Here is a 26,139-nt window from a genome sequence, read left to right on the forward strand (position 1 = left end):
TTCACAGACTTGAGCTTTGAACATATCTTTTTTTTTCATTGTTAATCGTTGCTATGGTAACCAACTGGATATCATTCTTGGATGAAAGAACAAACAAATGTGCAGGAAAATTACAATTTTACTGTATTTTCAACACAAAATCCATCAATCACTGCAAATTTCAAAAAGAAATTTTTGTTATTTTCAAAAACTATAATAAAAAATGTATTTATTTCAACAATTCAAGTTTTGATTTTTTTTAATGTTTCTAAGCAATAATGATTCTTGAAATCTATAAATAGCCCAGTTGAGCAATTCTCAAAAATGCCTAAATTTTAATTACTTTTAAGTGGAAATTCATGAAAAAGCAATCAGTGTGTATAATTTCATTGATGAATTCAGAAACTGTAACCATAGGATATGTAAATTATCAAATAAAAATTCTGCGTTTTCAGTTTTTTGATGAAACACACTTTGGGGGAAAAAAGGCGTTTTTAACGTATTTCGACAATTTCTAACATTAAACATTCTGAATATAATCCTCTATCCCCTTAACAAAATTATTTTATTAATTGATAGTTCCACTAAATTAAAAAAGAAATGATATACAGAGCAAAAGTAAGGTATTGAATCATAAATAAGTGACATTATTGGTTGCTATGGCAACATGTGACATTGACCTTTTTGCCTAATAGAGATCTTATGCAAAGTGTATAGCATTATTGCATAAAGTTTAATTACAAAAGATTAGAAAAATACAGATGTCATGAGTAAACATATATTATTACTGGTATATAGGAATTGCCATTTACATTGACCTCAAAATTAATAGAAGGCTGTTTATTTTTACCTTTTGATGCAATCCCAAACAAGAGGCCTAAGGGCCTTAACAATCAACCAGAGAATAAAACAACAATTTAAAGAGAAAAAGTCTAGCATTCAGAAACAACTTATATACTAAGTTCTTATCTGTCTTCCATTTAGATTTTTATCCTGTATGTTTTATTTTCTATTAAGACTCCACCCTATCTCCATGGGTCCTTATTTAACCAAATTTGATTCTACATCAGTGGTTTTGAGAAGAGGTCAAACCATCAACTCCAAACAAAATTTGCTCAGAAAAACACAATAGAGCTTTCAGATCGGGTGAGATAAAATGGAGGATTTTCTAATGATGATGTACAAAATTCACAGCAGAAGCCTAAGGGAAAATAACATCCAAAACAAAAATCAACAACATGGCATTACTAAGTTTGACCACACTATGTTATGGATATGCCATATAAATATCTTAGGATGTAAACTTGACTCAAACAAATGTGATTTGTGTTGACAAGTATGAACTAGGTTCAAGTGATATTTTGAAAAACTTCTGCATTTTGAAGTTCACTTAGAACACTCAGCAAGTCACTGTCATCTAATCCAAGCTTTTCGGCACAAATCACATTTGCTTGACTGGAATTTACAGCAAGTCGTGAAAAAAAGGATGAAATTTGACTTGGCTGTAGCCATTCACACGGTGAAAACTTCTTCCTTCCATCTTCCACCAGATTCCGCATCTCTAATGCAACAGCTGTGGGATTCTCCTTTCTACCACTTTCCTCTCCTTTCTTAAATAAATCAGTCAAGAAATCCTTCACTTTTTGAGAGAATCTGCTGTATCTTTTTTCTTTCTTCAAAGCCCATCCTCGAACTGGCAAATCCACACTGTCTGAAGCCTCTGGTTCATGTTCAACTCTAGGACGAGTAGTTGTCAGCACACTGTTGCACGTTTCGGTCCATAGTTTCTTTGTTTTATCACTTGAAGATTCTGACAATTTTTTGAACACATGATTCCCAATGAGCAGATGCTCATTAAGTTTACCAAAAGTCTGATATGACTTCACACATCCATATTCAGGACAAAAGAACAATTTAGAGTTCATTTCAGTAGGTTCGTTCTCGCACTCCTCCTCGTCATTTGATATGCTATCAGACCGATCATGTGATCCTGATTCATCATCTGTATTTGGCGTCTTGAGATGAATTTTACCATGGTTCTCAGGATAGTTAAAGTCGCTGATGATTTTCAGACAGGTAGCCGACTGGGTTTGTCCTAGTTTCTGAAGACTCTCTGTATCCTTAAAGCACCCCTCTCCAATTCTGTAGGCCCTCCATGTCTTAATTCCTGTTGATGTGAACTCTATGTTCGATATGAAGCTCACTCCCTTCCATGAATGTTTTGTGACTTCTTGTTTGGTGACATCAACATCAACAACAGCAATGCAAGTTCCCTTTACTCCTGCTCCACTATCAATTGCTTCCTTCATTTGGGTTGCTGTACATATATTGTGACCTTCGGAAGAAAATATCCTCATCTTTGACCTCATATGAGCAATTTTAGCATCGCAGTAACTCTTTCCACTCTGTGCTTCACTATAGTCATAACGCTTCACAGTAATACCTAAAATAATAAAATACACAGTCACAAATAATTTTTTTTTATAATATTAATAACTACAGTACATTTACATTACACATGCACATGTATTTTGCTTATAACATGTGTGGAAAGCATTCTAAACACCATAACATGTACAGAAGGTCAAAATGTTAAGATAAATTATGCTTTTATTTTGAAAGTTACTCAGTTTATTTGCACACACCATTGCACTTATAATACTTCATCTTTCCAAAAATAACAATTCAATGCTTTTATATACATGAATGTATATATATACATTCTCAAAGGTTCTTTTAAAGGGCATAAGACTTTCATTTGCATAATGTTCAAACAGATAATATATGACTATAAAAAAGAAATTTAAACATTTGAACCTTATTTTTAAGATTGATGAAATCATGATTACCAAAAAGCAAGGAAAAACACTCATTTCTTAAAAATAAACAACATCCAAAAAGCAATTCCAAAGCTACAACTATGTAAGATGCTTTCATTGTACAATATACATGTATTTGTATACTGTGCAGAAAATAAAACAAAAACCAAAATACCTGTTCTCTCTGACAATGATGGTATGGAGAGCCATATCTGCCCACAATGGTAGCACCCAGCATTGTCTGATCTCAGGTAAGCTTCCGTAATGTTTGGCATATGTTGTTTAATGGTTACTAGTGTATGTTCTAGTAATGAAAGAACAGCAAAGAAGTCCTGTTTCACATAATCCATTATGTGAGTAAATGTCTTGTGCTACAAGTACAAAAGAGTAAAATTGTTTAAGGTACATGGACCTATAATGTAAGACAGTTTCATTTTTCTAAACATAAACAACAAAACTTTCAAATGCCATACACATTTTATACACAAGTATATCTAACACTGTAGGCAAAAAAACCCTGACAATCAATTGACAGACCTTTGCTAATTACTTAGTATAAGAGTAATATTAATACATTAGCTTACCACCAAACTTCCATTTTGATCCTTGAAAACTGCAACACATACATGCCAGTGTACACCTTTCTGACCAAAGAAGTCTTTCATTTTCTCCCGGTACATCTGTGGCAAGTACTTCATTGCCCAGTCTAAAATCACTAGGACTTCGTTGTTCTTCAGGTCATGCAGAACGTCTATTCTTCCATCATCCTGATTCACGGTTCTTACAATATGAGATCTCCAGTCTTCTACTTGGGTAATGGACATTTCTAAATCTTGCAAAAATACCTCTTGCTCTTCTGATGGAGTCTTTATGATGACCTCACGGATTTCTGTCACAGCCTCACCAAATATATAACATCTGCTGCAGTTTTGGTTATGTTCATGATCACATGTAACACCAAGAAGGCTTGATTTGGGGTCACTCAGAGCATACTGTAAGCAGTGGAAAGCACATTCATCCTCTCGCTTGATGTGAAGTTTGTAGTCAGTCTTCAAGTACAGTCGTGCATTAAACAGCTTCTCCTTCATTTCTTTTTTCCATTGTTGAGGTTCATCAAGCTTATCTACTAAGCTGCTCAGACTGTCAAAAGCTGACGAACCATCAACTGCAATGTTATCAAGTCCTTTCAGGCACTTCCGTTTTGAGGCACTGCATGCATTTAGCACTTCATATAGAGTCGACTCACTTAGAGGCTCAAAGTTGATACTAGTGCAATAAGCATTGTAAAGTTTGATCAAATTTGAATGGATCATAGTCCTAACTATATCAGGAATTACTAAAGTGTTTCCAGAATCTAGCTTTAGGTTCCTTGTAGTGTATGATGAAATCTCGTTGAATGATGGGTCACTGAAAAATTCAACCGCATGTTGTAACTTAGCATAATTGATTCGCTCTCTGTGTTGAGAAGATGCTTTTAGTTGAACATCTGATCCAGGACCATATACAAAAGCATGTCTTCTAGCTTTGTCTATCTGATGTTTTGTAATCTCTGGAAATTTTGTCAATAGTTCAGCCTTAGAACACCTGTGTACTATCAAGGACAAAAGTTGACATTTCAAATTTGCATCTTTGATATTGTGGTACATTTCACCAACAACATTGAAAAGGTCATCATCAGAAGATTCTGAACTTGGTAAAACTATTCTCTTAAGTCTTTGTCCTTGATGAGGAGCAATCGCATCTAGCAGAGCTGTACAAGTCTCTTCTGCCTTCCTTTTGTAGTACCTAATAATTACAAAAACAATTAAGATAAAGGTAGTTAAGAGTGCATGACACAAAATAGACAAAAGCTACACCTGTGCATATGAGACCAGAGGCATTGTGGGCATGCTCACAATTAACTAATCTTTGAGTAAATTTGGACATAACTTCAAGACACATTTAAACTTTGTGTGAAGAATGAACTAATGTTCATTAATTAGAAAATTATACATCAAACACAAATTTAACACTTTTTTCTGCCTGTAACTTTGAAATTGTCAAAATGACCTTTGCTTAGATTATGACAACCCTAAAGTCATAAGCTATCTTTGTGTCAAGTATTAACTTCTAAGTTGTAGACAGTACATTTTTTGCAAATAACCTTGAAATTGTAGAATGATCTTGGGGCATACTCATTACACAGCCTCAGGTTATAAACAATTCTTTATACCAAGTATGAGATATCACTGAATCTCCATTACAAAGTTAAAGCCCAGCAAAGACAGATGGACAAGGTGATTCCTATAACCCCTCTCCATTATTGTTTGCAGGGGGTATAATAAACAAATGTTATTGTGCATGGAAACAATGATGGTCTCGTATTATTTTCATCCAAGAAAAAAAGTTAAATCTTAATACATTAGTGTAATTTAGTCACCTTAAAGTTCGTTCTTTAACATCCACCAAGTCTGTGCCTAGTCTTGAGCGAAGAGGACTAATTTGACCTTGGCTTATGATGTTGATGGCTGCATTAACATCAGCCAACTGAATTTCTTGAAGGGGAAGTGCCTCCTCTTCCTGACTCCAGTTAGAACTTTGGCTGCAAACTGCACTGCTTTGACTATCACTCTGTTACAAAATCAAAAGTTATGTACATTAATAAATTACAGTTACATGTACTACAATGTATACATGCATATTATGCATGTACATGTACTTTGAAGACAGCAAATTTTAGTTTTTGCAACATATATATTTGTTTGACATGTGATCCACATAACCCACTTGAGCACATGTAACAATTTGGGGTTCTTTTTCATGGCCACTACTTTCCAATCTCTTCATATGGGTGTGGAGAAGGTTTTCACTCTCATGACATTTACAATTTTAATTGATGCACTTTACAGTCTGACTGCCTCTCCTAATGCAAATGTATGTGAAGAAGTATAACTACAGTATTTCTTCAGATTTTTTGGTGTTTACATGAAATTCATTAAATTCATTCAACACTTACCGGTACTAAGTCTTCATAAATGGAAGTATCTGTCTGTCTTGTACGGAGTCTGCAAGTCCATGCTTCATCATTTGTTTCATTCAAAGGCTGAGAAAAAAAAATGACGGAAATGTTATAGCAATGAAATCATACATTTGCAGCAAGAATATTTATTTCATAATTCACATAAATAAAAGCCAAATACATGTACTGAAATTAATATCTTTTTTTTAGGCCTTTCAATACTCTACAGTCAGAGCTGCATGAAGCAATTTTAAATGCCTGTCTTAATGATCATGCAGAACTTGCTGATTCAAATTTCATCATTGGCAAAATATACAATTTGAAATTATTCTGAAACAGCCTCTATAAATGCATAATTTTATCCCTTTACTTTTCTTGATGTAGTATATATTGTTATATAACATTTTTGAATAAGTTTTCTCGTTATGTCACAAATGAGATAATTTTATTACTATGCCCTGAAAATTGCTGAATCACACCGGAAACAGTTATATTGCCCTCCCGGAAACAGTTATATTTCACAGGAAATAGTTATATTGCCCTCCCGAAACTGTAATATCACCATCGCGTGCAAGAATTCTGCATATTAATTACGTCGGGTTCGAAATTCAACGAGCCAGTTGCTAAGCAAACGTAAACAGATCCGCGAATTTTAAACATGTCAGGCCAACATCTGCGGTTTGTTCATCTTAATTCATATGATCTCGATAGTTTAATTGATGAAAAAATTCGGCAAATACGACAAAAGTGATAAACTCAAGCGTGAGTGTTTTAAAAACATTTGCCTCTGCCTTGTGAATTAAATAAATATATGTTGATAACCCGAGTTTGATTTGTTTAAAAATGTTATATAACATATATTACATGTCTTCTCGGGCGACAATACCAGAATATTTGTCCCTCGGTGACAGGAAAGCCCTGGAGTGTTATGTCGCCCTCTGCCTTCGGCATCGGGCGACATAACACTCCAGGGCTTTCCTGTCACCTCGGGTCAAATATTCTGGTATTGTCGCCCTCGAAGCCATGTAATATATGTATAATGTACATATGATATCACTGATTATGTGGTTTTAAATACCATACATGTTGAATACAACTTGAAAGGTTCAAAACACTTTAAATTAACAAAATATTGACTGCAAGACATGAGTTTTACATACAGCATCAGTACATGAGGACTTCTGGTTTTTGAGAGAGTCTGTTGTATGTTCTCTGTTGTCTTCTATGGGAACTTCAACCTAATAAAGATAATATATTTTACAATTTAATTAAACTTGGATACAATCATTTCTTTTTATCACAGCACACAGACCTACATATTCTTGTGTTGCCTACTGAGCAGAGCAATTTACACTTACAGATCACTTTACCTGGAGTCTTTGTCTGAAACACCCCTTACATCTCAAAAACTGAAAAATGCATGGATTTGATATTTTGTGCATACATGTATGATGCTTGGCACTAGGACTTATATAAATACAATGGTTACCAACCTCATGACCTTTCATTATACATGTAACATGTACAATCAATAGGGCCCAGCCTTAATGATAACACACATCCAATGAAGCATGACGACGGATAAAAACGGAAAGTACATGTAATAGGTCATCTGACTTAGGTGAATTAAAAATGCCCATGCCTTAATTGCCTTAACTCACATTCATATACTATTATGCAACTATGGATAAGTAACTTATTTTATACAACAGGAAATTAACAGTAGTAAAATAAGATTGCATTTGTTACCTCTCCTATTGATGATGGAAGATTCAAGTAATCTCCATGGCATTTTCTGCATATTCCTAAAATTTTAAGAGAAAAGTATTAAATTTATCATTTTTTTTTAAATATATCTCTGTATAATAAGTCCATCATAATAATTGACTTACAACTCTTCTTTACTTCTAGAGGTAAATTTTAAATGACAGATTTATCATATCCCTAGAGTGTTCTTTAGCTTTTTTTTTTACATTGATGAACATTTCAATGTTTATTTTCTTATTTATAATTATATATATCTTTATATGTATATATGTGTGAGAGCTAAAGTGAGCGTGTTTAACCATTGTAATACATTGTATGCACTGGCGGATTTAAGGGGGGGCGTGGAGGGCGCACGCCCCCCCTAAAATTTTCAAAGTATGCATGACTGTAGATGATTTGATAAATTTTACATAGAAAAGTTAGCATTTTGTGTTTCACTTTATTAGCTGTGCTATGCTGAATGTACGGTAATTCTGCTGCTCTATAAACATCTATAAACATCTGATCCTAATGCATGTTGACAGGTTTTGATAACAAACTAATTAAACTGTGTTTAAAACAAGCAGTGTTGGTCATTTCATTATGGTGGCTGCATCAACTTCCCAAGGACCCTGAACTTGGGGCTTCGACCAAGAAGCGACTGGAAATCCCAGCAGTTTTGTTTCAAGTGTAGACTGCGCTGTCATTTCCCTATTCTCTTTTGAGAAGTGGACAGGCATAGCCTACGTAGGCTATGACTGTCCACTTCTCAAAAGAGAATATCATTTCCCTATTGTGATGCAAGCAAAAATTTCTGAATATTTAAAAGCTGGTCGAAGGTAAATATATAATTGCATTTAAAACCAGAGGGTAAATGTGCAATCATTAATTAATTACTGTATATTTTTTGAATTTTTTTCTAGGTAAATAGACTATTTTTATATAAGAATACTGAAGATTTGATGCATCAGATATTTCTAACAGCTAATAGGGGGTCGGATACCGTAACGTCAATAGAATGTTGTAACTTTGATAACCTGGTTAATTTTGGGAGTTCATAAATGCAATAAATATTTTGTTTTTAATCCAATACATGCATTAGGTATAAGTAACAATATGTGTCAAATTGTTATATATATGTTAAAGGCTTTTGTGTAAAGGAAGTAATCACCAAGGGGAAATAGTAGATGGCAGAAGTCTGGTGATTAAAAGAAATGAAAACTTTATCTATGTTTGTTTATTTTTATTGCTTATTTCATGTTTTAAAAGTGTACATAACTAAAAAAAATAACACTATTTTGAGCCTGGTTTTACCTTCAAAATACACGAAAACCCAGGAGCTTCCGGGGGCTTCGCCCCCTGGGCCCCCACCAGGGCTTTGCCCTGGACCCACAGGGGGCCTCAAGGCGGCCCCCAGACCCCCTGCCTCAATAATTTTATCCACGCCCCCCCTAACTACAAATCCTGTATCCGCCCCTGGTATGTATGATAACATGTTTACTCAGTTCATTGTATATGCAACCTTCACTTCTGATATGAAGAGGGCATTTATGAGCATTGTATGCCTGATGCCAAATTCATTCAGTTTTTCTGAATAAGTATTGCCTGATGGAATATACCATCTGGGCCTCCTAATTGTACATGCAAAAAATGTGTTTTATCATATAATGTATGGTTGATGAAAATTCTAATACATGCTGGTATAAAAGCATTTAAATTACCAATCATCAGCTGATCAAATAAATCTACTGATTGAATCAGATATGAAAATACATGTAATTTGGAATTCGTAGCTATATATACTCTGCCCCAAGATTTTGCTTCCACTACTTTTCGCTTGACATTTCGATAATCATCATTACATTAAAGGCTTTGTGCTCAAACTACGTTCATCCACAAATATGATAAATGTTCAGGTTGGATTACCTGTTTTGAAATGCCCCCTCTACCACTTCAGGGGATTTTGCATTGAAACAGTCATGAAATAGCTATAATACATTGAAAAATAAGTATTCCAAGTGAGTTCCTAATGGTAAAAAGATGTAAAAATTTCCATTATAAATTCACTTAGGAATTTGTTATCATTCCTGTGAAATTTTATGTCAGAGTGAAAAATGACAGTATGTGTAAATGAAGATATCTTTGATATTTTCTCTTTTATCAATTTCAACTGTATTTCTTTCACATAGATGTGTATTTTTAATCAAAAATCATCAAAAATTGATGAAAGCAATAACTTGGGACAGACTATGATTATACATGTATATGTACTTGTATCAGGTACATAGACCAATGTAGAACGGTATCAGGAGAAAACGTACCCAAGAGAAAACGTACCCAGGAGAAAACGTACCCAATCTCTAGGGTACGTTTTCTCCAGGAGAAAACGTACCCTATGAAAATCATAATTATACTACTTAATAGTTTTAAATACTATTTTGCATAATAAATATACAGAAATGTAAGAGTTTTATAGATATATGAATTTTATACTTAATAATTTTAAAGGCATATTAAATAATTTTCAAATGCTACTTTAATGCATATTTCAATGCATAGATGTATAGAAATATATTCATTTTATGAATAATATCTTTATAATAATTGTAGCAACTCTTATTTTAGTACGAATTTAATAATGACCTGTCATAAAGCGTTATCTGACTACTTCTTCTAATTATCCATTTATCGGTAGCCTTACCGATTTGTGTTTCTCCATGCAATATCACAAGTCCGGAACAAGTTTATAGACAAAAGATTTTCAGCTAGACCTAATGTGTTAAAATTTTCGTATCTTATGACAACATGTAACCTGAAATTGCTGAGAAAATTGTGTATTTTCATAACAAAGATATACGAGGTAGTCTGTCCTCCATGAGTTTCACTTTGTATAACTTTTCCTAACTCTATAACCTTTATATTAATATAATTGTTTACCTCTGATCAATTTATATGTATATTTTAATGTTATTTTTGTCCTCATGTACATATGTTTGAAATGGTTTTGAGCGAATAAATGAACTGAACTGAACTGAACTGAGATCCCCTGATTTTAATTATAGTGATAATCAATTAAATACCTGAGCAGCATGTCAGTGGCGTCAGAAGCAAATTGACTGTTCAATGTTACATTTCGTAGTAGTTTCCATGTGAACTTGGTTTTATTAAGCAACTTTGTTTTATAGATAAATTTCAAAAAATGCAAAAAAAAAATAAAAAAAATAACTCGATATTGACTTCTTGAGATACTCATCATTTAGTTCTCCAAATGAGATTGCAATTAAAACTAATTATTTAACGGTCTCGTTTATGGTGTATAATCGTCGACCAGTTAAACTGCTCAGGCCATCTTCGTGTATGTGTATGTTACAAATTATTGTCTTAATAATTTAAGTACGTGACTATGCATTTAAAAACAACAGCAACAAATGCTACAAATGTTCATTGCATATTTTATTTTGTTTCATTTAAGAATATCCATGAAAACCATTATTTATTATTTTAATAGGGTACGTTTTCTCTTGGAGAAAACGTACCCGGGTACGTTTTCTCCTGGAGAAAACGTACCCTATAAATTGGGTACGTTTTCTCCTGGGTACGTTTTCTCCTGGGTACGTTTTCTCCAGCATTCTGTAGAACCCCCCCCCCCCCCAAGTTATTGTCCATGCAGGGTCATGAAAATTTTAATTAACCCTTGCGAGATATTTTACTGTTACTGTGTCTCATTTTAGAATTTAAATAGCTTCTGTTCAAAATCTTGCTGAATATAAACATGATGAATATAAGAATAACTTACCAGAACCGACTGGCACTAAAATTCCAAACTCAGAAATCATCCGCTTACACATGCGCGAGTTAAAACTCCGATATGGTTTGGCAGTTCCCTTATGGTTAGGATACTGACAAGAGGTCTTGGGACGCAAGTGAATACCTAGAAAATCTCTGTGATAGGGACAAACTGTGAATGATTCCTCGACAGTGAAGAGTCCCACCCGCTTGCAAATTAGATCTGCTTCACTGAACACATCAGCCTCTCCTTTTACACCAGATCGAACTCCATTTTTGATTAGATGTGAAACAATACCTCTCTTGCAGTCTTTTAATCTAGTCAAATTTGTTTCTGATGGATGAAGAGGTGAAAAATCACAACAAGTTGAGGAATAAACACTAATAGAGCATCTTTCAATGGAGTCTGCCATATTGATGCCCTGATGCATTATGGGAAACGGGAGATAACTCTTGTGGTTAAAATTGGGAGAAGGGACTTAACTTTAGAAGCAAAATATTTAATAGCATGGAGAAAACACAAAAATTTAACAATTCTATATGAAAGCAAAAATTAAAATAAAAATATTTTTATCATGAAAAACAATTTCTTTGAATGCTTTTTGTAAATATCATTAATTTAAAATGGGTGAATTTTAATGATATTCTATAGAAATTCAACCAAACCCATTATTTACCTTGGGGGTGAATATCACAATATACCAAAGAAATGATTTTTTTTTAATTCATAAAGTTAACGAGGTTTAATTTGAATGACAATTGAAAAGAAATTAACAAATTTAAAATTTAATGTGTGTAATGCCTGCATAGGGCCTGCCTGACTCTTACACGGAGCAGTACTTAACACCATTAATATCAGAAAATTGTTTTTTCATCATCTATTTGGTTGTATTATACATGTAATTGTATGTCCTTCAATATATCTTTTCTAAAATATACATATTTACATGTGTACATGTTCGATGTATACAACGTAAAACCGGCATAACATATATATCTTTCAATAAAACTTTTATTGTTAACACGAGCGTAAATCTTAGAAACGGAAACCCGACACAAAATGTCAACTCTTCCATTAAAAGCAAAATACTTATTGAGAACCGATATAACCAATATTTTAAGTAAGTTAAGTCTGTACAAATTCAGATGGAATATCATATATGATCCGACGAATCCGGCCCAATGATGAATCAGACAACAGACAATAATAAATTAAAAGAAGCAGATACATATTTCACTAATTTAAATTACATCTTCAATTGTTAATGAGTGTATGGTGTAAAATAATTAAATGTTAATTTCCTAAGGGAAATGACACCAATCACCTTTGTAGCCAGCATGTGCAAATAAATTAACAGAACTTACACTAACAGTATAAATTGAGGAGCTAGATCCCAGCTATTTGTCGGACAAAGAAATTCACGAGTGACATCAGATCTTTAAAAAAGAACTTGCCAATACTTGGACAGGCACAGAAGATGTCAGGAGTACACAAAATATGATATAGAATCCCACCACATTAACAGCATATTAAACTTTCCTATTTAGAAAGAGAAAAGCATTTTACAACAACAATGCAATCGATGTTTCAAATATTTTTAATTGTTTATTGTATCAATTTCTTTTTTTTAAGCATAAAATAAATTCTGAACGAAACTGCAGCTTTGAAAAGAAATTGCAGTGTTTTGCATTTCCCATGTCTATCCGAGAGTTATTGCCCTTGATATATTTCTTTTGCGCATGCAGGCCTGCATGTGTATGTTTTCTTGAGTCATTATAATATTTAATTCAAGTGTAAAGCATTCGAATACTGTTCCCGTCCATGGGCGTGAAATTTTCAGACAACAAACAGATACGTATAGATAGAGCTGATAAACATCAATTCATGCACCGATTACTGACGCGTGAATTTAATAAAAAAGAACATGAGATATGAATGTTAATTCTGATTGTGAAGTAATCGATATAAAACAAATATATTTTATATTCATTCTGGTTAAAAACTGGTCTGAACTTTTTTTTTAAGGTTTTTTTTTTTTCGTTTAAAACGTGACATAAGAAATTATACAATAAATTACTTTTTCTCCCAGCAAACATTTGTCTTAAATTTAAATATTGAAACTTAAATTTTGAATGGGATTGCCTCCCCATTTTTACGGGGCATGAAAAAAATGTAGTGAAATATAGAAAATTAACATTGGAATAGAAGTTTTAGAAGTTTTAGTATTACCCCCCCCCCCCCCCTTTCCCCCCAATTTGAAGGTCAGTGGATTTAGCTTTTTGGTTTAGATAACTTTTTTTGCTGTCAAGATTTCGGGTAAGTTTTCCCCCTCCCCCACTTTTAAAAACGATGCTACGTGTCTGTAATTGAATGTAACGTACTCGTATATGAAGTGAACATATTTTGTGTATCGTAAAAAACAAAACAAAAGAATTATAACTCATTTCAGTTCTTATAACTAAAAAGTTCTCTTCATTACACGTACATGATTGGTTTGAAGCTGTTTTCATTTCCCATGAAAAATATGATACAAAAATTAAAAAGGAAATATGATTATACATAAATACGAATACCAGAGAGACAGTTATGTAAAACGATACGATGTGAAGCAGTTAGTTAACGTACTGCTGGTGTTCATGTACAGTTTTAATTCCATAAAAGTCAGAGCACATATGAATTCCACATCCAAAGTGTCTGGAAGACCGACCCCCCCCCCCCCCCCCCCATGCTCCTTTAACAGTATACGTCTTCTTTCATAAAAAAAAAAAATTAATACTAGTCTTTGATATTTCAAATGTGTATGAAAAAATAATATTCAAATTAGACAAACAAAATTAATGTATTTGAAAAAAATAAAAATAAAAGATAATAAATAAGTAGATAAATAAATATATTTTATTATTTCATTTGAAAGAGCACTCTTGGTTAGTCTGCCATACAGTACACCTTCACTAATTGAGCAATTTTAAAAACTACACAAAAAATTGGAATAAATCTTATTTCATTGCAAGTGAAATAAAATGATAGAAGAGAAATGAACAGACAGCAAACATCCGTCTTCTTTAGAGCCTGGAATAAACCAAATTTATATCCATGATTTCAATTATAAATAGTGACACCCCGATATGTCGAATCGGTCGACACCGGGCCATGATTGATATAAAGATAAGACGGCAAATTTCCTCCGTAGTCTTTGGCTCGTCTTTAATGGCTGCTGATTTCCGAAAGCTAAGTGAGAGTGAAATATACACGAGCAGCCGGCATTTCTCGCTGCTATTATTTGTAAACTTTTCCGGATTTTGATGGCGCTTTGATGACAAGCATCAATATTAATGTGTAACTTAGTAGCCGGTCCGCTTCCGATTTCCTTTGCTATCATCTGCCTCAAGTTTGTCGTTTTATTTGAAATTTTGCAGCATATTTATCGCTACATGAATATTTGATAAACTTTCTGGCATCGGTATTTTTTAGTGTAAATAATGGAATCGTGGACATGGCAACAAATTACATCGGACTATCTGAATATATACATCATTTCTGATGAGTGATCGGAGGTACACCTTTTGACTTTTGTAGTTAAGACACACATGAACCTTTCATTTAGAGTAATTCAAGACTTCTTGGGAAAATCTCTTGATTGCTCCCATCAAAAAATACTCTTTAAAAAAGGTTTGCATGAAATAGTGAATGATTTCAACTATAAGTGTTTTTACGATTTTATAAAGGAATTAAATCGGTTTATATTTTAAAAAGGTTCTTTTTTTATGTCTGAGAGAGAGAGAGAGAGAGAGAGAGAGAGAGAGAGAGAGAGAGAGAGAGAGAAAGAGAGAGAGAGAGAGAGAGAGAGAACAAACGTCTAGAAGCGAACGGACGCAATACCTGATGCAGAATAAGCACGGCATAAAGTATAGATTAACATATGGTATATATATGTAATCAGTCCTTTGGCGTAAACACTCCAATGCTCATATCTAAACTCAAATAAACTTACAGAATTATATCATATTAACAATGAACTGACGATATGTTAAACAAACATTTTAGATATTGTATACGGAAAACGTTTATGAACTTCAAGTTATCTAAAAACACCCATGTTTACGCAATGCAATAGTTTATGTGAGAAAAAAATACACATATTTTCCTTTTCCCTTTTTTTTTTGCAATGACAATGCACTTAAAAAATCAGACTTGATTTCTCTATTCATTTTTACATCTAAGCTAGTGATAGCATTGTCCCCAATGTTTTACGACGAATTGCCTTGATCAAACATGAATAATTCCAGCAATTTCAGTAATGTAATATCCCAGTATGGCATTAAAAATAGACCCTACCAAAGCCATAAACTCCTATTAAAGGATTGAAGATTAAGAATGCAAGATCACGTGATCAAGGCGCGAAATTACTCGGAACTCTCTTAAACATTTTCCTTGATCAAATTAATAAAAGAGGCAGGGATATCATAATCAGAATGGTTAGTTGTTTAACCCAATAAGACAGCCATTACTGTGTGCTAACAAAACACAAGAGAACGCCAAAGTTAAGAATCAATTACGCTTCTCCTCTCTGTTAACACTTAGCCATTTTCTCTGCCATGGCCCAAGGTGACAATTTGCCTCAGAAACCGTTAAAACAACTAAAGACATACGCCGGGGCTTTTGCATTAATGACCAAGAAGTAGAACTTACAATTTCTCATCCCTCTGCCAGGTGAATGAAGACCCTTTTATGAAGATACTAAATTCAATTTTGGGAAATGACAATTTTCTTCATGACGAATTTAATGTCCGAATTGGAAATGACGGCAGGCCATTTCCTGGAATGGGAATTCGCCGGCAAAGAATAATTTCGTAATACCCCGTAGAGAGTTAATAAAGATCTTCTTTCCTTCTACCATTAAATTTATTTCGATGCTCGGAATACAGATAAATTGCAACACTTTAACGCAAAGTTAGATTGATACCCAGCTTCTGGCGCGATGCTAGTTAATGCCGTGGACCCCGCCTCGGCGATTTATTACGGAAAGTGTGCTTCTCATGCATGTTCATCAATTCATGGGACCATTTTTTGTTAAAATAACTTTTCAATATGTTTGGTATAAAAAAAATGAAGACAAAGATCAGAAATACCGATAGAAAGTCGACGGATTATATAGAATTAACATTATTTTGATCAATATGAAAGGCGTATACATGTATACAAGACTTGAAGAAGTATAAGAGTTTTTTTTATTGTTTATGACATTTAAATACAATAATACCATATATGTTGATGTTTTACCTCATTGAGATAATGTCTAAGTCCATCCAAGTATGTTGCATAAAAGCTAGAAATACCATCAGTTAGGTCCCATGGGAGGGTAAAATTTAACTCTCAGGGTATGTTTTTTTTTTTACGAATGAACTTTTTTTTATCATATAATGTAACATTACAAGTTTCAGATTTTTAAAGCGATATTATCAGTAAAAATTAGGCGAACTCCACGTTATATTGAATATGGAAATATTCAGCCATTAAAGAATTCTTTTTTTAAGTGCAAATTCCCAAAGGAAATTTAACTCTTAAAGTTTTTGGTTTTTCTCTTATCTTAGAATAGAAAACGGTTTTAAGCTGTTTTTTCTCAGAATTTCCTCGACTCACTGGCTCGTAATGTTTTGTACCTTATATCATTAAATTTCATAATTTTACTTTTCAGATTTTATCCTTAGAATTGTTTTGTAAAACAAGTGAAACTTTGTACATGTAATTATCTAAAATAGCTAGTATAAGAATTTAAAACTATGATATCTAAAATGGATTTTTTGATTCTTCATTATGAAAATTAAAAGATAAGAATGATCATCCCAATTGTAACTGTTATCGAAATGCTGCATTCAATTCCTTCATATTAAATTCTATAATTTAAAAATTCTAAAACAAAGTTGTGAACTAAGCGTAAACGTGTGCAAAACTGCGTTGCTATTTAGGCGCGGGTGCGCGGAAAATAGGGATCCGCATTGCCAGTACTGTAAACACCGGTATTAGGAATATTATAGAGGCTGGAGGGTCAACCAATATATATCAGAGTTATCTTGCAATTTAAGTCATAGTATGTTTTTTAGCCCTTTATTTTTATAGAGTTAGAAAAATCCCCATAAAATGCAGTCAGTTTCCCATATCATTACACAAACTCTTCTTTTCAAAAAGATTAATACAGTCCAGGAATGGTCACCACCACCCAGGCCTTTTAATGTGATAATCAGTTTCATGCCATCTTTAAACTCGGTTAAATCTTACATAGACCTGGCAACTGCTCTGTTATGTGGCACCAAAGAAGAAAACAAAATACTATTTGTGTGATATTTTAGTTAGAACCAAAATCTATTACGAAACAGTTTCACGGGGTGCGCAAAAAACTAGGGTCTCCATGTATTGTCTGCAATCAACAAAACGGTAAACTGCCTCCAAAGTTTTCTGTCCACATATAAATTGCAATGTAGTCTGTTGTCATAAAAATTCTAAACTTTTATCAGTTAAAAAAGGTCCTTACACCACCCGGTGACAGAGGGAAATGTAAAATGTATTGACAGACGCACACAGAGGGGTGTAGAAATATATCGAAAAATGGCATCATTAAATAAAATGCCAAATCTAAAGCATGTTTAATTATTGAAGTAAAATACAAGTACTCGTAAATGTATGTTTATATACTTTCACAAAATCTTCAAACAGTCAAACTCACGATAATCAGCGCGAAGTATTTTTATTTAGTGGAACAATAGATTATTTATAAAACGCAAAGACACTTCTTCAAACATGCGCAATCCTAATTTATAATTGAACAATAAAAATCGGAAAGACGAGATTTATACCGCACACAAATGTTATTAAGCGTCATTTCATTTTATGTAAGCGAACACGCGGAGCTCGCTTTCACTTTTCCAGATCATAATTAACTTCTAGAAAAATAAACGACATTGATTTTGTTCATTTTCAATTAAGAATTATCTGAAGAGATGTTTATAACCGACAGCGCCTGAGGTGTTCCGAAGGCGACCCTAGATTTCGGCTGTTTGCGACTTCTGCGGAGAAAACCCAGATGAAGCGGCCGGGGATCTGTATCTCCTCAATATAATTTAAAGGGTTTTAATAGTCGGCACTCATGGCAAATTTACAAGTGCTTACGATAACGTGATTGAATGTCCAAGGGCTTATTGATCATTAAAGCTGCAAGTCAAACAGATGTCCAATTAGTCAGCTCCTATTGAGAGTAATCTTGTATAGGCGGAGCCTGTCTTAGACTTCAGAGTCGGGCACGCTCCTGGATGGCGTTTAAGGGCCATTGAATGAAGTTATTATTGGGCAATCTAATATGATAGAATTTGACGGACCCCGTTATTCGTACGTTAAGAAGTTTATAGGGTTATTGGATTGTGTCTATCAATTTGGCAATCACGGTCAACTCTGTCTTCGAGAGACCAAGAGATCGTGAGAGGATGGATCTTGTCACTGGGCAAAAGAAAAACCAGAGCCAAGTCCGTACAATGAAGATGTACTCAAAAGTCCCGGAATCTCGGGATAAAGAAGAACAAAAATCCGAGAACCAAAAGGATGGCGCTAAAAGTGACAAGTCCAATGTCATAGAAAACAAAGACGAAAATAAAATAACAACCGTCAAACATTTACGATTTGGAATTGAAAACATTTTACAACAAGAGAGTAAGGCAGTGAAAACAGAAAGACAGATTCGTGAATCAGTGAGCCTCGGACTTAGCGCTGTATCCGGATTCTATGGTCAGCCATTCTCCCTACAGAAAGGAGGCAAACTAGGCACGTGTTACCCGTACTGTTCGGAAGTTGTGTTGCCATGGAGAGAAACCGGAAGTGAAAAGACCACCAATTGTCAAAGTAAGATTTATCTTTATCTATCGAAGTTGTTTAAGACTCAAACTTTGTTCACACTGATATACATGTGTTTGTTGACATTACATTACATGTATAACCTTTAATTCTAATTTTTTTAAAAAAATATTCAAAAAATTTATCTCTTTTTAAAAATATAGTATACAGTATATTTCAGCCACATGCATACCACAGTTTGTTTTATTATCACGATTACGCGTGAATATGCATGAACATGATATCATTTTATCAACCAAACTATAGACATAAAGCTTTTATATTGTTTGGATTATGAAACAAGAAACCGGCAATTTTATGCTTCTATTTATAGTAACAAGAAGGGTGGGGCACCCCTACCAGAACCGAACACCGCCCAAACGGAAGAAGCCGCGGACCTCGTTCTCACGGATGACCATCATAGAGCTGGAGAAGCGCTTCGACCGACAGAAATACCTGGCCTCATCCGAGAGGACAAGTCTCGCCAAATCTCTGAAAATCTCGGACTCGCAAGTAAAGACGTGGTTTCAAAACAGGCGAACGAAATGGAGGTTCGTTTTCTTTTTTACTATTCATTGGAAAAAAAAATATAAAATGTAAACATTTGCTATGTTTTGCATAATTGATACTTTATATTGATAAAAAAAAATATTGATGCTTAAAAAAGTGACCGTAATTTCAAAGGAAACTATGTCAAAGTGCTGTGGATATACAAACCACAACCTGATCATGCATGGACATACATGTATCCTTATTTACCTAAATTATTTATTTTATTACTGCCATTATTTTTTAATCAGATAGCAAGGTTCTGTATTGTCATACTGTAAAATTTAACTTTGAATTTGGTGGGTTGGAGTAAATTCACAATTCATCAAATTTCGTATTTTCAATACCTATTTTACAATTTTATGCAAAAAAAATTCCTCAATTTGCGTATATCCGTGAGTTAAAACATATTTTAGAAGAAATTTGTCGACGTTTTAAAGCTATGTTTTTTTTAGGAGACAAGCGGCGGAGGAGAAAGAGTTGGAGAGACAAGCGGCCTCGCGTCTGCTTCACGTGGCGTCCGCCATTAACGGCTTCAGCGCTCCTAGCCCCTTCGTCTTCCCAGAGAAAAACAAAGACAGCAGAACCTGAAATATCAACCACACACCGGAAGTACTTTTAGCATTCTAATATCGGACTCGGCAAAGAACAAACTTATCATCAACGTGACGTTTTATTTATCTGTGTTCTACGTCGACCGGAAGTGAACATACATCGAGACGTCTCACGTTTGTTGTCTTGGGGTTTTATCACTAAACGCCTCTGACAGCGAGTCTGAAAAAAGATTTTTGAATTTTTTATAGTGAAGTACCATTCAAACGATGAAATCGTGGTTTATGTACTGCGCATTCAATACATTGTTGTACTCACTGAGTTTATCCTGAGACAATACAGCTCTGTATAACCTTTTGACCCGACAAGGGTGTGTTTAGTTTACAAGTTGCAAGTTGTACAAATTCTTTTTGCAATGTATGGAGACATTGCTATGAAATCCGCTGTGGTATATAAATAATTAATCCGTCTGGTATCTCATCTCTTTGCACCTTACTATATAACACAGGAAGCCAGGCCGAGGAGAAGCAAAGCAAAGGAAGATATATACACATACAGTACATGTATATATATAATGTGTATCTAGATAGAATACAAAGCAACCAGGAATGAGTTTGTGCAAGATCACGTGTATATATAAGCTTATTTAGACCATAAAAATACTGTTAAATGGGACCTCAAATATACCGAAGTCAGTTTGTTGGAGCTGGTATTTGTAAGAATTGATACTAGGATTATTTCCATTTTTTCTTTCAGCAATTTTCTTTGCATGGTACCCATTATGGCGGAGTTGCTCGCCAATTTTTGATGACACTGAAATGTTTTCCATCATAACCTAACCAAATTTGTATTCATCCAACTGAATACAATAGCTCAAAAATCAATGAAATCAATCAAAACTATAAACACAAAATCCCGGAATAAAGTGCGGGCTGGTTTTGGTTGAGATGTACATGTACGTTCGAGTCATGTGAATGGATGATGGATGATAATATTTTGAATAAAAATACACTGCCTAATTTCAGATTTTTTTTGCATTCTTATTTATAAATGTTTAATATTATTGCTCTAAATCAGGCATTATGTGGATTAAGAACGTTTAAGAGATACACATGCATTACGAAACACAGAAAGAGAGAGAAAGAGAGAGAGAAAAATTCACATGTACTAGTATTCTGCGATTGGCGGTACATTTTATTATAATTGATTCTTTTTCTTCGAAGAAAAGGACAACTAATAAGTTACATATATATATTTTTTTTTCGGAATTAAAAAAAATGTCCAAATTAAACCTCAAAAATACGATTTCGAAAATGCGATTTTTAAAAAAGCCATTTGATAAAACGGAACACGTGCACGATCTTAGATTTCACGCTCACGCAGCTAGAAACATGGATCACCAAATCTCATGAGCTACAAAGAAGCCTAGTCAGGGCCCCGCCCCCTTCCCGTCATGCTTCGGTCCCAAGTGATCGGCTTGTCTTCGGTCCGTGTTAAACGCTCCCCTCGGGTCTCTTCTCTACGTTATCCCCGAATCGACGATGTCTGCAAATTAAGTTACCCCAAGAAATTAATCAGTCTCCCTTCCAAGTGGGGTAATATTGGATCGGCCGGACGGAGAGTATCTACAGTCATTTGTCAAGATCAATTTGAATTAGTTGTATACATTGCCGAAAAACGTTCCCCAGAGATCGACATTTAATTTTATATAAAGCGATTTGCTATATTCAAGACATCCATTAGATTTGCGTAAAGGTCCGAAAGTGTATCAGGACTTACTCGCCGCAATATTTGATTTTAGAATTCTCCGAGGGAAAAAGTAAATCATTCTTTCCTAAATATTTGTAGAGTATAGATATCAGATAAAGCGAACATTTTGTTGGGGACTAAAGGCGCGAAGTCTGTAGACTTGAGGTCACAGACGAGTGAAAAACAAAACAATCAGTTTAGCGACCCTTTTACTTCAGTCTTTTTTTTCCGGGGCAGGGCCAATATTAGATTATTAAGTCCTTCCCAACCCCATCTCTCTCCATCAACGAGAAATGATAGATCAGATCAATCGCTTTCAATTCTAAGATAAGATTTCAAAGTATTAACCAATATTTAGAAGAATAAATCTAAAATTCGGTTAGGAACCTTTTTTTTAATAAATCGCATGCTTCTTGATAAAATTGACTGTCCTGTTTTCTTCATCAGTGTTATTACAAATCTCTCTCTCTCTCTCTCTCTCTCTCTCTCTCTCTCTCTCTCTCTCTCTCTCTCTCTCTCTCTCTCTCTCTCTCTCTCTCAAAGCAGTTCAGTATCAGCTGTCCCTTGGTTTTGGTGATTAATTAAAGCAAAAATGAGTTAAAAGGTTCACAAATTAGGGAAATTATGAAACCCCTGGAAACTGGAATTAACGGCAATGGAATTAAGGGTGTGAAACTGTTCTGTCTGTGCAGAGAAAGGAACTGGCAGATCCTTTACTGCTCTCGTCTTCTCCAAAGATAAATCGTCTAAAATGGAATTAAAAGTCTAAACGTTCTTTAACTATATATAGATAATTCGATAACCGTGGATTTCCTTGAATACAGCCTCACTTTAGATGGGGGTGATTAACAGAAGTACCCACCAGGGGGCGCAGAGAGGTGTCAAACGGGCCCCCGGATATCCCATACAATTAGTTTGTATCTTCTCAAACTCAGTTATACCGTTTTATGCTTTACACCTTTACAAAGACAAAATTTGAAAAAGGGAACAACATTTTTTTGTTATAATATAGATAATACAGTTATACAAAAAACCCAATATATTTCATTCACAAAGATGTTCTGTTCAGATGTCATAGATCATAGAATATATAAATTGCTTGTCACTTATTATAAAATTAACTTTTTATAGACGGTCATACACTTTTGTATAATTTAAGAACAAAAAAGTAGTTACAGTCAAAAGGAGGGGAAAGAAATGTCAAAGCTCTGTAGAAAATTATAGGGAAATATCTCTATTTTAATGCTAAAATATTTGTCTTCACTAAATTATAGTTTATAACCAGAAATATCAAATACATGTAATTCATTTTAAAAAAGGGAGTGCACTTCATTTTGTGAATTATGTTTCTTGCAAAAAATACATTCACGTTAACGCTTTTTAAAATGAAAAATATATTCCGCAAAATTTCACATGCTATCTTACATCAATTTATATGTAAAACCCACCAGCAGTACATGGATTATCAACAAACATTACACAGAATCTTTACCTACTGTCTTTTGTGTTTTGATAACCGCTTTCTTTTAGTGATCAAAAACACCATGTGTAGCATTTTCTGGTATATTCTACCTAAATCCTTAGTAAAAACTACAGAAAAACTGTCGTCATACATCGGCCGAGCCACCTTTAAGTAAACAATGACTATCTGGATTGTCATTTTTACACGAGGATTAATGGCGCGGGACGGCGTTCTTGAGGATCGTGTGTCAGAGGCCAACGGGTGATCGTGAGAGGCGTGGTCCAATGCCGAGTCACGTGGTAACGCCAAATGATGTTTAACAATAGTTCACAAAATACTACTTTAAAGTCATTTACTTATCTCTGAAAATTTGTTTTTTAGATTGCTATGTAGCGAGATATCAATTTCAATTTTTTCAGGTCCAGAAAATTTTATGTGAATAAATATCAAATGTGAACATGCACAAAAAATCACCATCGAGTAGATATTGATTTTCATCAATTGCTACTGAATTTGATCAATCTATCATTATTATTATTTTATTATTATCTTTTATTAAAACTTAATTTGCTTAATACAATATGTATATTAAAGAATGAATCACGTAGAAAGAAAGACATTACATATTGATACACCGGCGATCAGTAACCCCGATTCAACGTCCGTGGGGTTGACAAATGACGCATGCGCTTCTTAATGAAGTTTAAAACGGCTCTTGTTGTCTTACGGAGGGGAAAAAAGTTAAGTATCAATTAAACAAATAGAGATACACGAGAACGGTCGTGCAACAATTTAATCGAAAATTGGGGAATCCCCGGGGATCAGAGGGACAAATTGTTGACGATTATAGACTTTCTCCACGACACGCATTCCTATAGAAGAAGCAAGAACGATAGATTTGTCTTAAAATTCCCCGCGAGACTTTGTAAAAAAATCCTTTCTTGCGTGTAAATGAAATAAATACATAATAGATCGTCTGAGAGTCCGTGCTAGGATTGCGATCTCCTTTGTCTGTTTATGAGTCTTTGACTTAAACCTTTTGCCTCTCTGTACAAAGTCAATTGTATAAGGCGTCAAATGCTTTCCGTTCGTGCAAATGAACCTATCATCGAGGTGTTAAAGTGCTTCTTACTGGATGCCACCGAGACTTTTTTCGCAAAATGAACAATTGTAATCATAAAGTGAAAACACTAATAGCCATCAATTGTCTGAGGAGAGATCGCCGGCCGACGGTGGCGGGAGATTGGTTATAGGGGCCGCGGCGGCCAGCACTCTGATGCATGACCACAGCAGCTAGGGGAGGAAAACGGAAAGAGATGGACACCACGTGCCGCGAGTGACCGCTCGCTCCAAAGACATTTAAAACGCCCAGGAGATTTAAGAGAAAATAGAACTGTAAAGAGGACTCGGTCCCGGGGGTGAACAGTCTCATTGACTGTGATTACGGGGTGACATTGAGCGTGATTTTAACCCCATCTGCACGGCAAGAACTTAAAGAAACTCCATTATTCAATTAGGAAATGGCAGGTATAGAAATAGTCTCATGAAGAGTTCGTTGTTTCATTTCCTCTTTACTTCAGAGCATTTTCTGTGCACCTCAATTCCCATATCCGAGCAAAAGTATTTTGAGATACTATATTTTTGTGCCGATCTTTTCACAATTTAAACAAATACAACCATTGTAACACAAAAGAAATGTCTACTAGAGTCTTGATACTATAGAAGATATTTACGTATAATGCAACAAATGTTAAAACATTACTGATTGTTTACTACTGTAGCATATGGTTTAATTAAATACTAATGCAAGGTACATAGCTTTGTGGAATGTACTCTTTGAAAATTAAATTACAGTGCGATGGTGCAATGTATGTAAAAATATCAAATGAAAAGGATAAATTTCGTATTAATCTTTTATACATCCGAACATGCAATTAATTCAAACAAACGTCCGTTGTATCCTATATAGGGGAAAAAATAAATGATATTATAATCTGTAGATACTACCTACCATGTGTATTTAGTTACTGTTATATAATCCTGGATCTATTTTTATCAGTAAAGGTAATTTTTTTACCACTTTCCCTTTGATAAAATGTTAGATATGAATATTCTTATGTTTCAAAACATAAGTAAGTGCTTGAATGAAACTTAAATTAATTGAGTTGAAATTAGAAACCCGGTTAACAGATTTTATTTCATTATTGGGGTAAATTCCATTTTATATGCCGGCCACAGAAAGTTGGCATTACAAAGCATATGGATACATGTATATATAATAACAACAAACATGTTTTTACTCCAAATTCTAGATTTAAGTCTAATTTGAATTATATCCCTTGACTTAGGTAACAAACTATACAGTGTATAATAATTATGTGATAATGTCGGACACAAATATCTTTGGTGTGTTCGCGTTAAATATATAAATGTCAGTCGCGATAGCCGGAAAACACGTGTAACGATTTGGTTGACACCTTATTTCCAAAGGTCCGACCTATCTCTTCACGTCTAATTACTTTTACCACGTTCTAGGCGGAGTGTGAGAGTCTTAGCCAATCAGATAACTTGTAACTGAAGCTGGTAATCTACCTCAAGAACATGAAGCCGTTAATGAAGT

The 26,139-nt window shown here is 34.2% G+C and overlaps 2 protein-coding genes across 2 annotated transcripts; one reads left to right on the top strand and one right to left on the bottom strand.

Annotated features, from left to right (window-relative positions):
- Positions 1–248: 248 nt before the first annotated feature.
- On the bottom strand, positions 249–11,962 carry LOC117682684 (uncharacterized). The gene is made up of 8 exons (XM_066070119.1): positions 11,339–11,962; positions 7,546–7,601; positions 6,957–7,034; positions 5,794–5,880; positions 5,218–5,408; positions 3,383–4,583; positions 2,974–3,169; positions 249–2,422 (listed from the first exon to the last, which is right to left on the bottom strand). Exons 1-8 carry the CDS (start codon positions 11,757–11,759, stop codon positions 1,329–1,331), a joined length of 3,324 nt encoding a protein of 1,107 aa, XP_065926191.1. The 5' UTR covers positions 11,760–11,962; the 3' UTR covers positions 249–1,328.
- Positions 11,963–18,363: 6,401 nt separating this feature from the next.
- Positions 18,364–21,332, top strand: LOC105319048 (homeobox protein HMX1). The gene is made up of 3 exons (XM_011416447.4): positions 18,364–19,216; positions 19,542–19,758; positions 20,212–21,332. The coding sequence occupies exons 1-3, from the start codon at positions 18,805–18,807 to the stop codon at positions 20,345–20,347; spliced, it is 765 nt and encodes a 254-aa protein (XP_011414749.3). The 5' UTR covers positions 18,364–18,804; the 3' UTR covers positions 20,348–21,332.
- The last annotated feature ends 4,807 nt before the right edge of the window (positions 21,333–26,139 follow it).

This window comes from Magallana gigas, chromosome 8 (genome assembly GCF_963853765.1).
Source record: "Magallana gigas chromosome 8, xbMagGiga1.1, whole genome shotgun sequence".
NCBI lineage: Eukaryota > Metazoa > Mollusca > Bivalvia > Ostreida > Ostreidae > Magallana > Magallana gigas.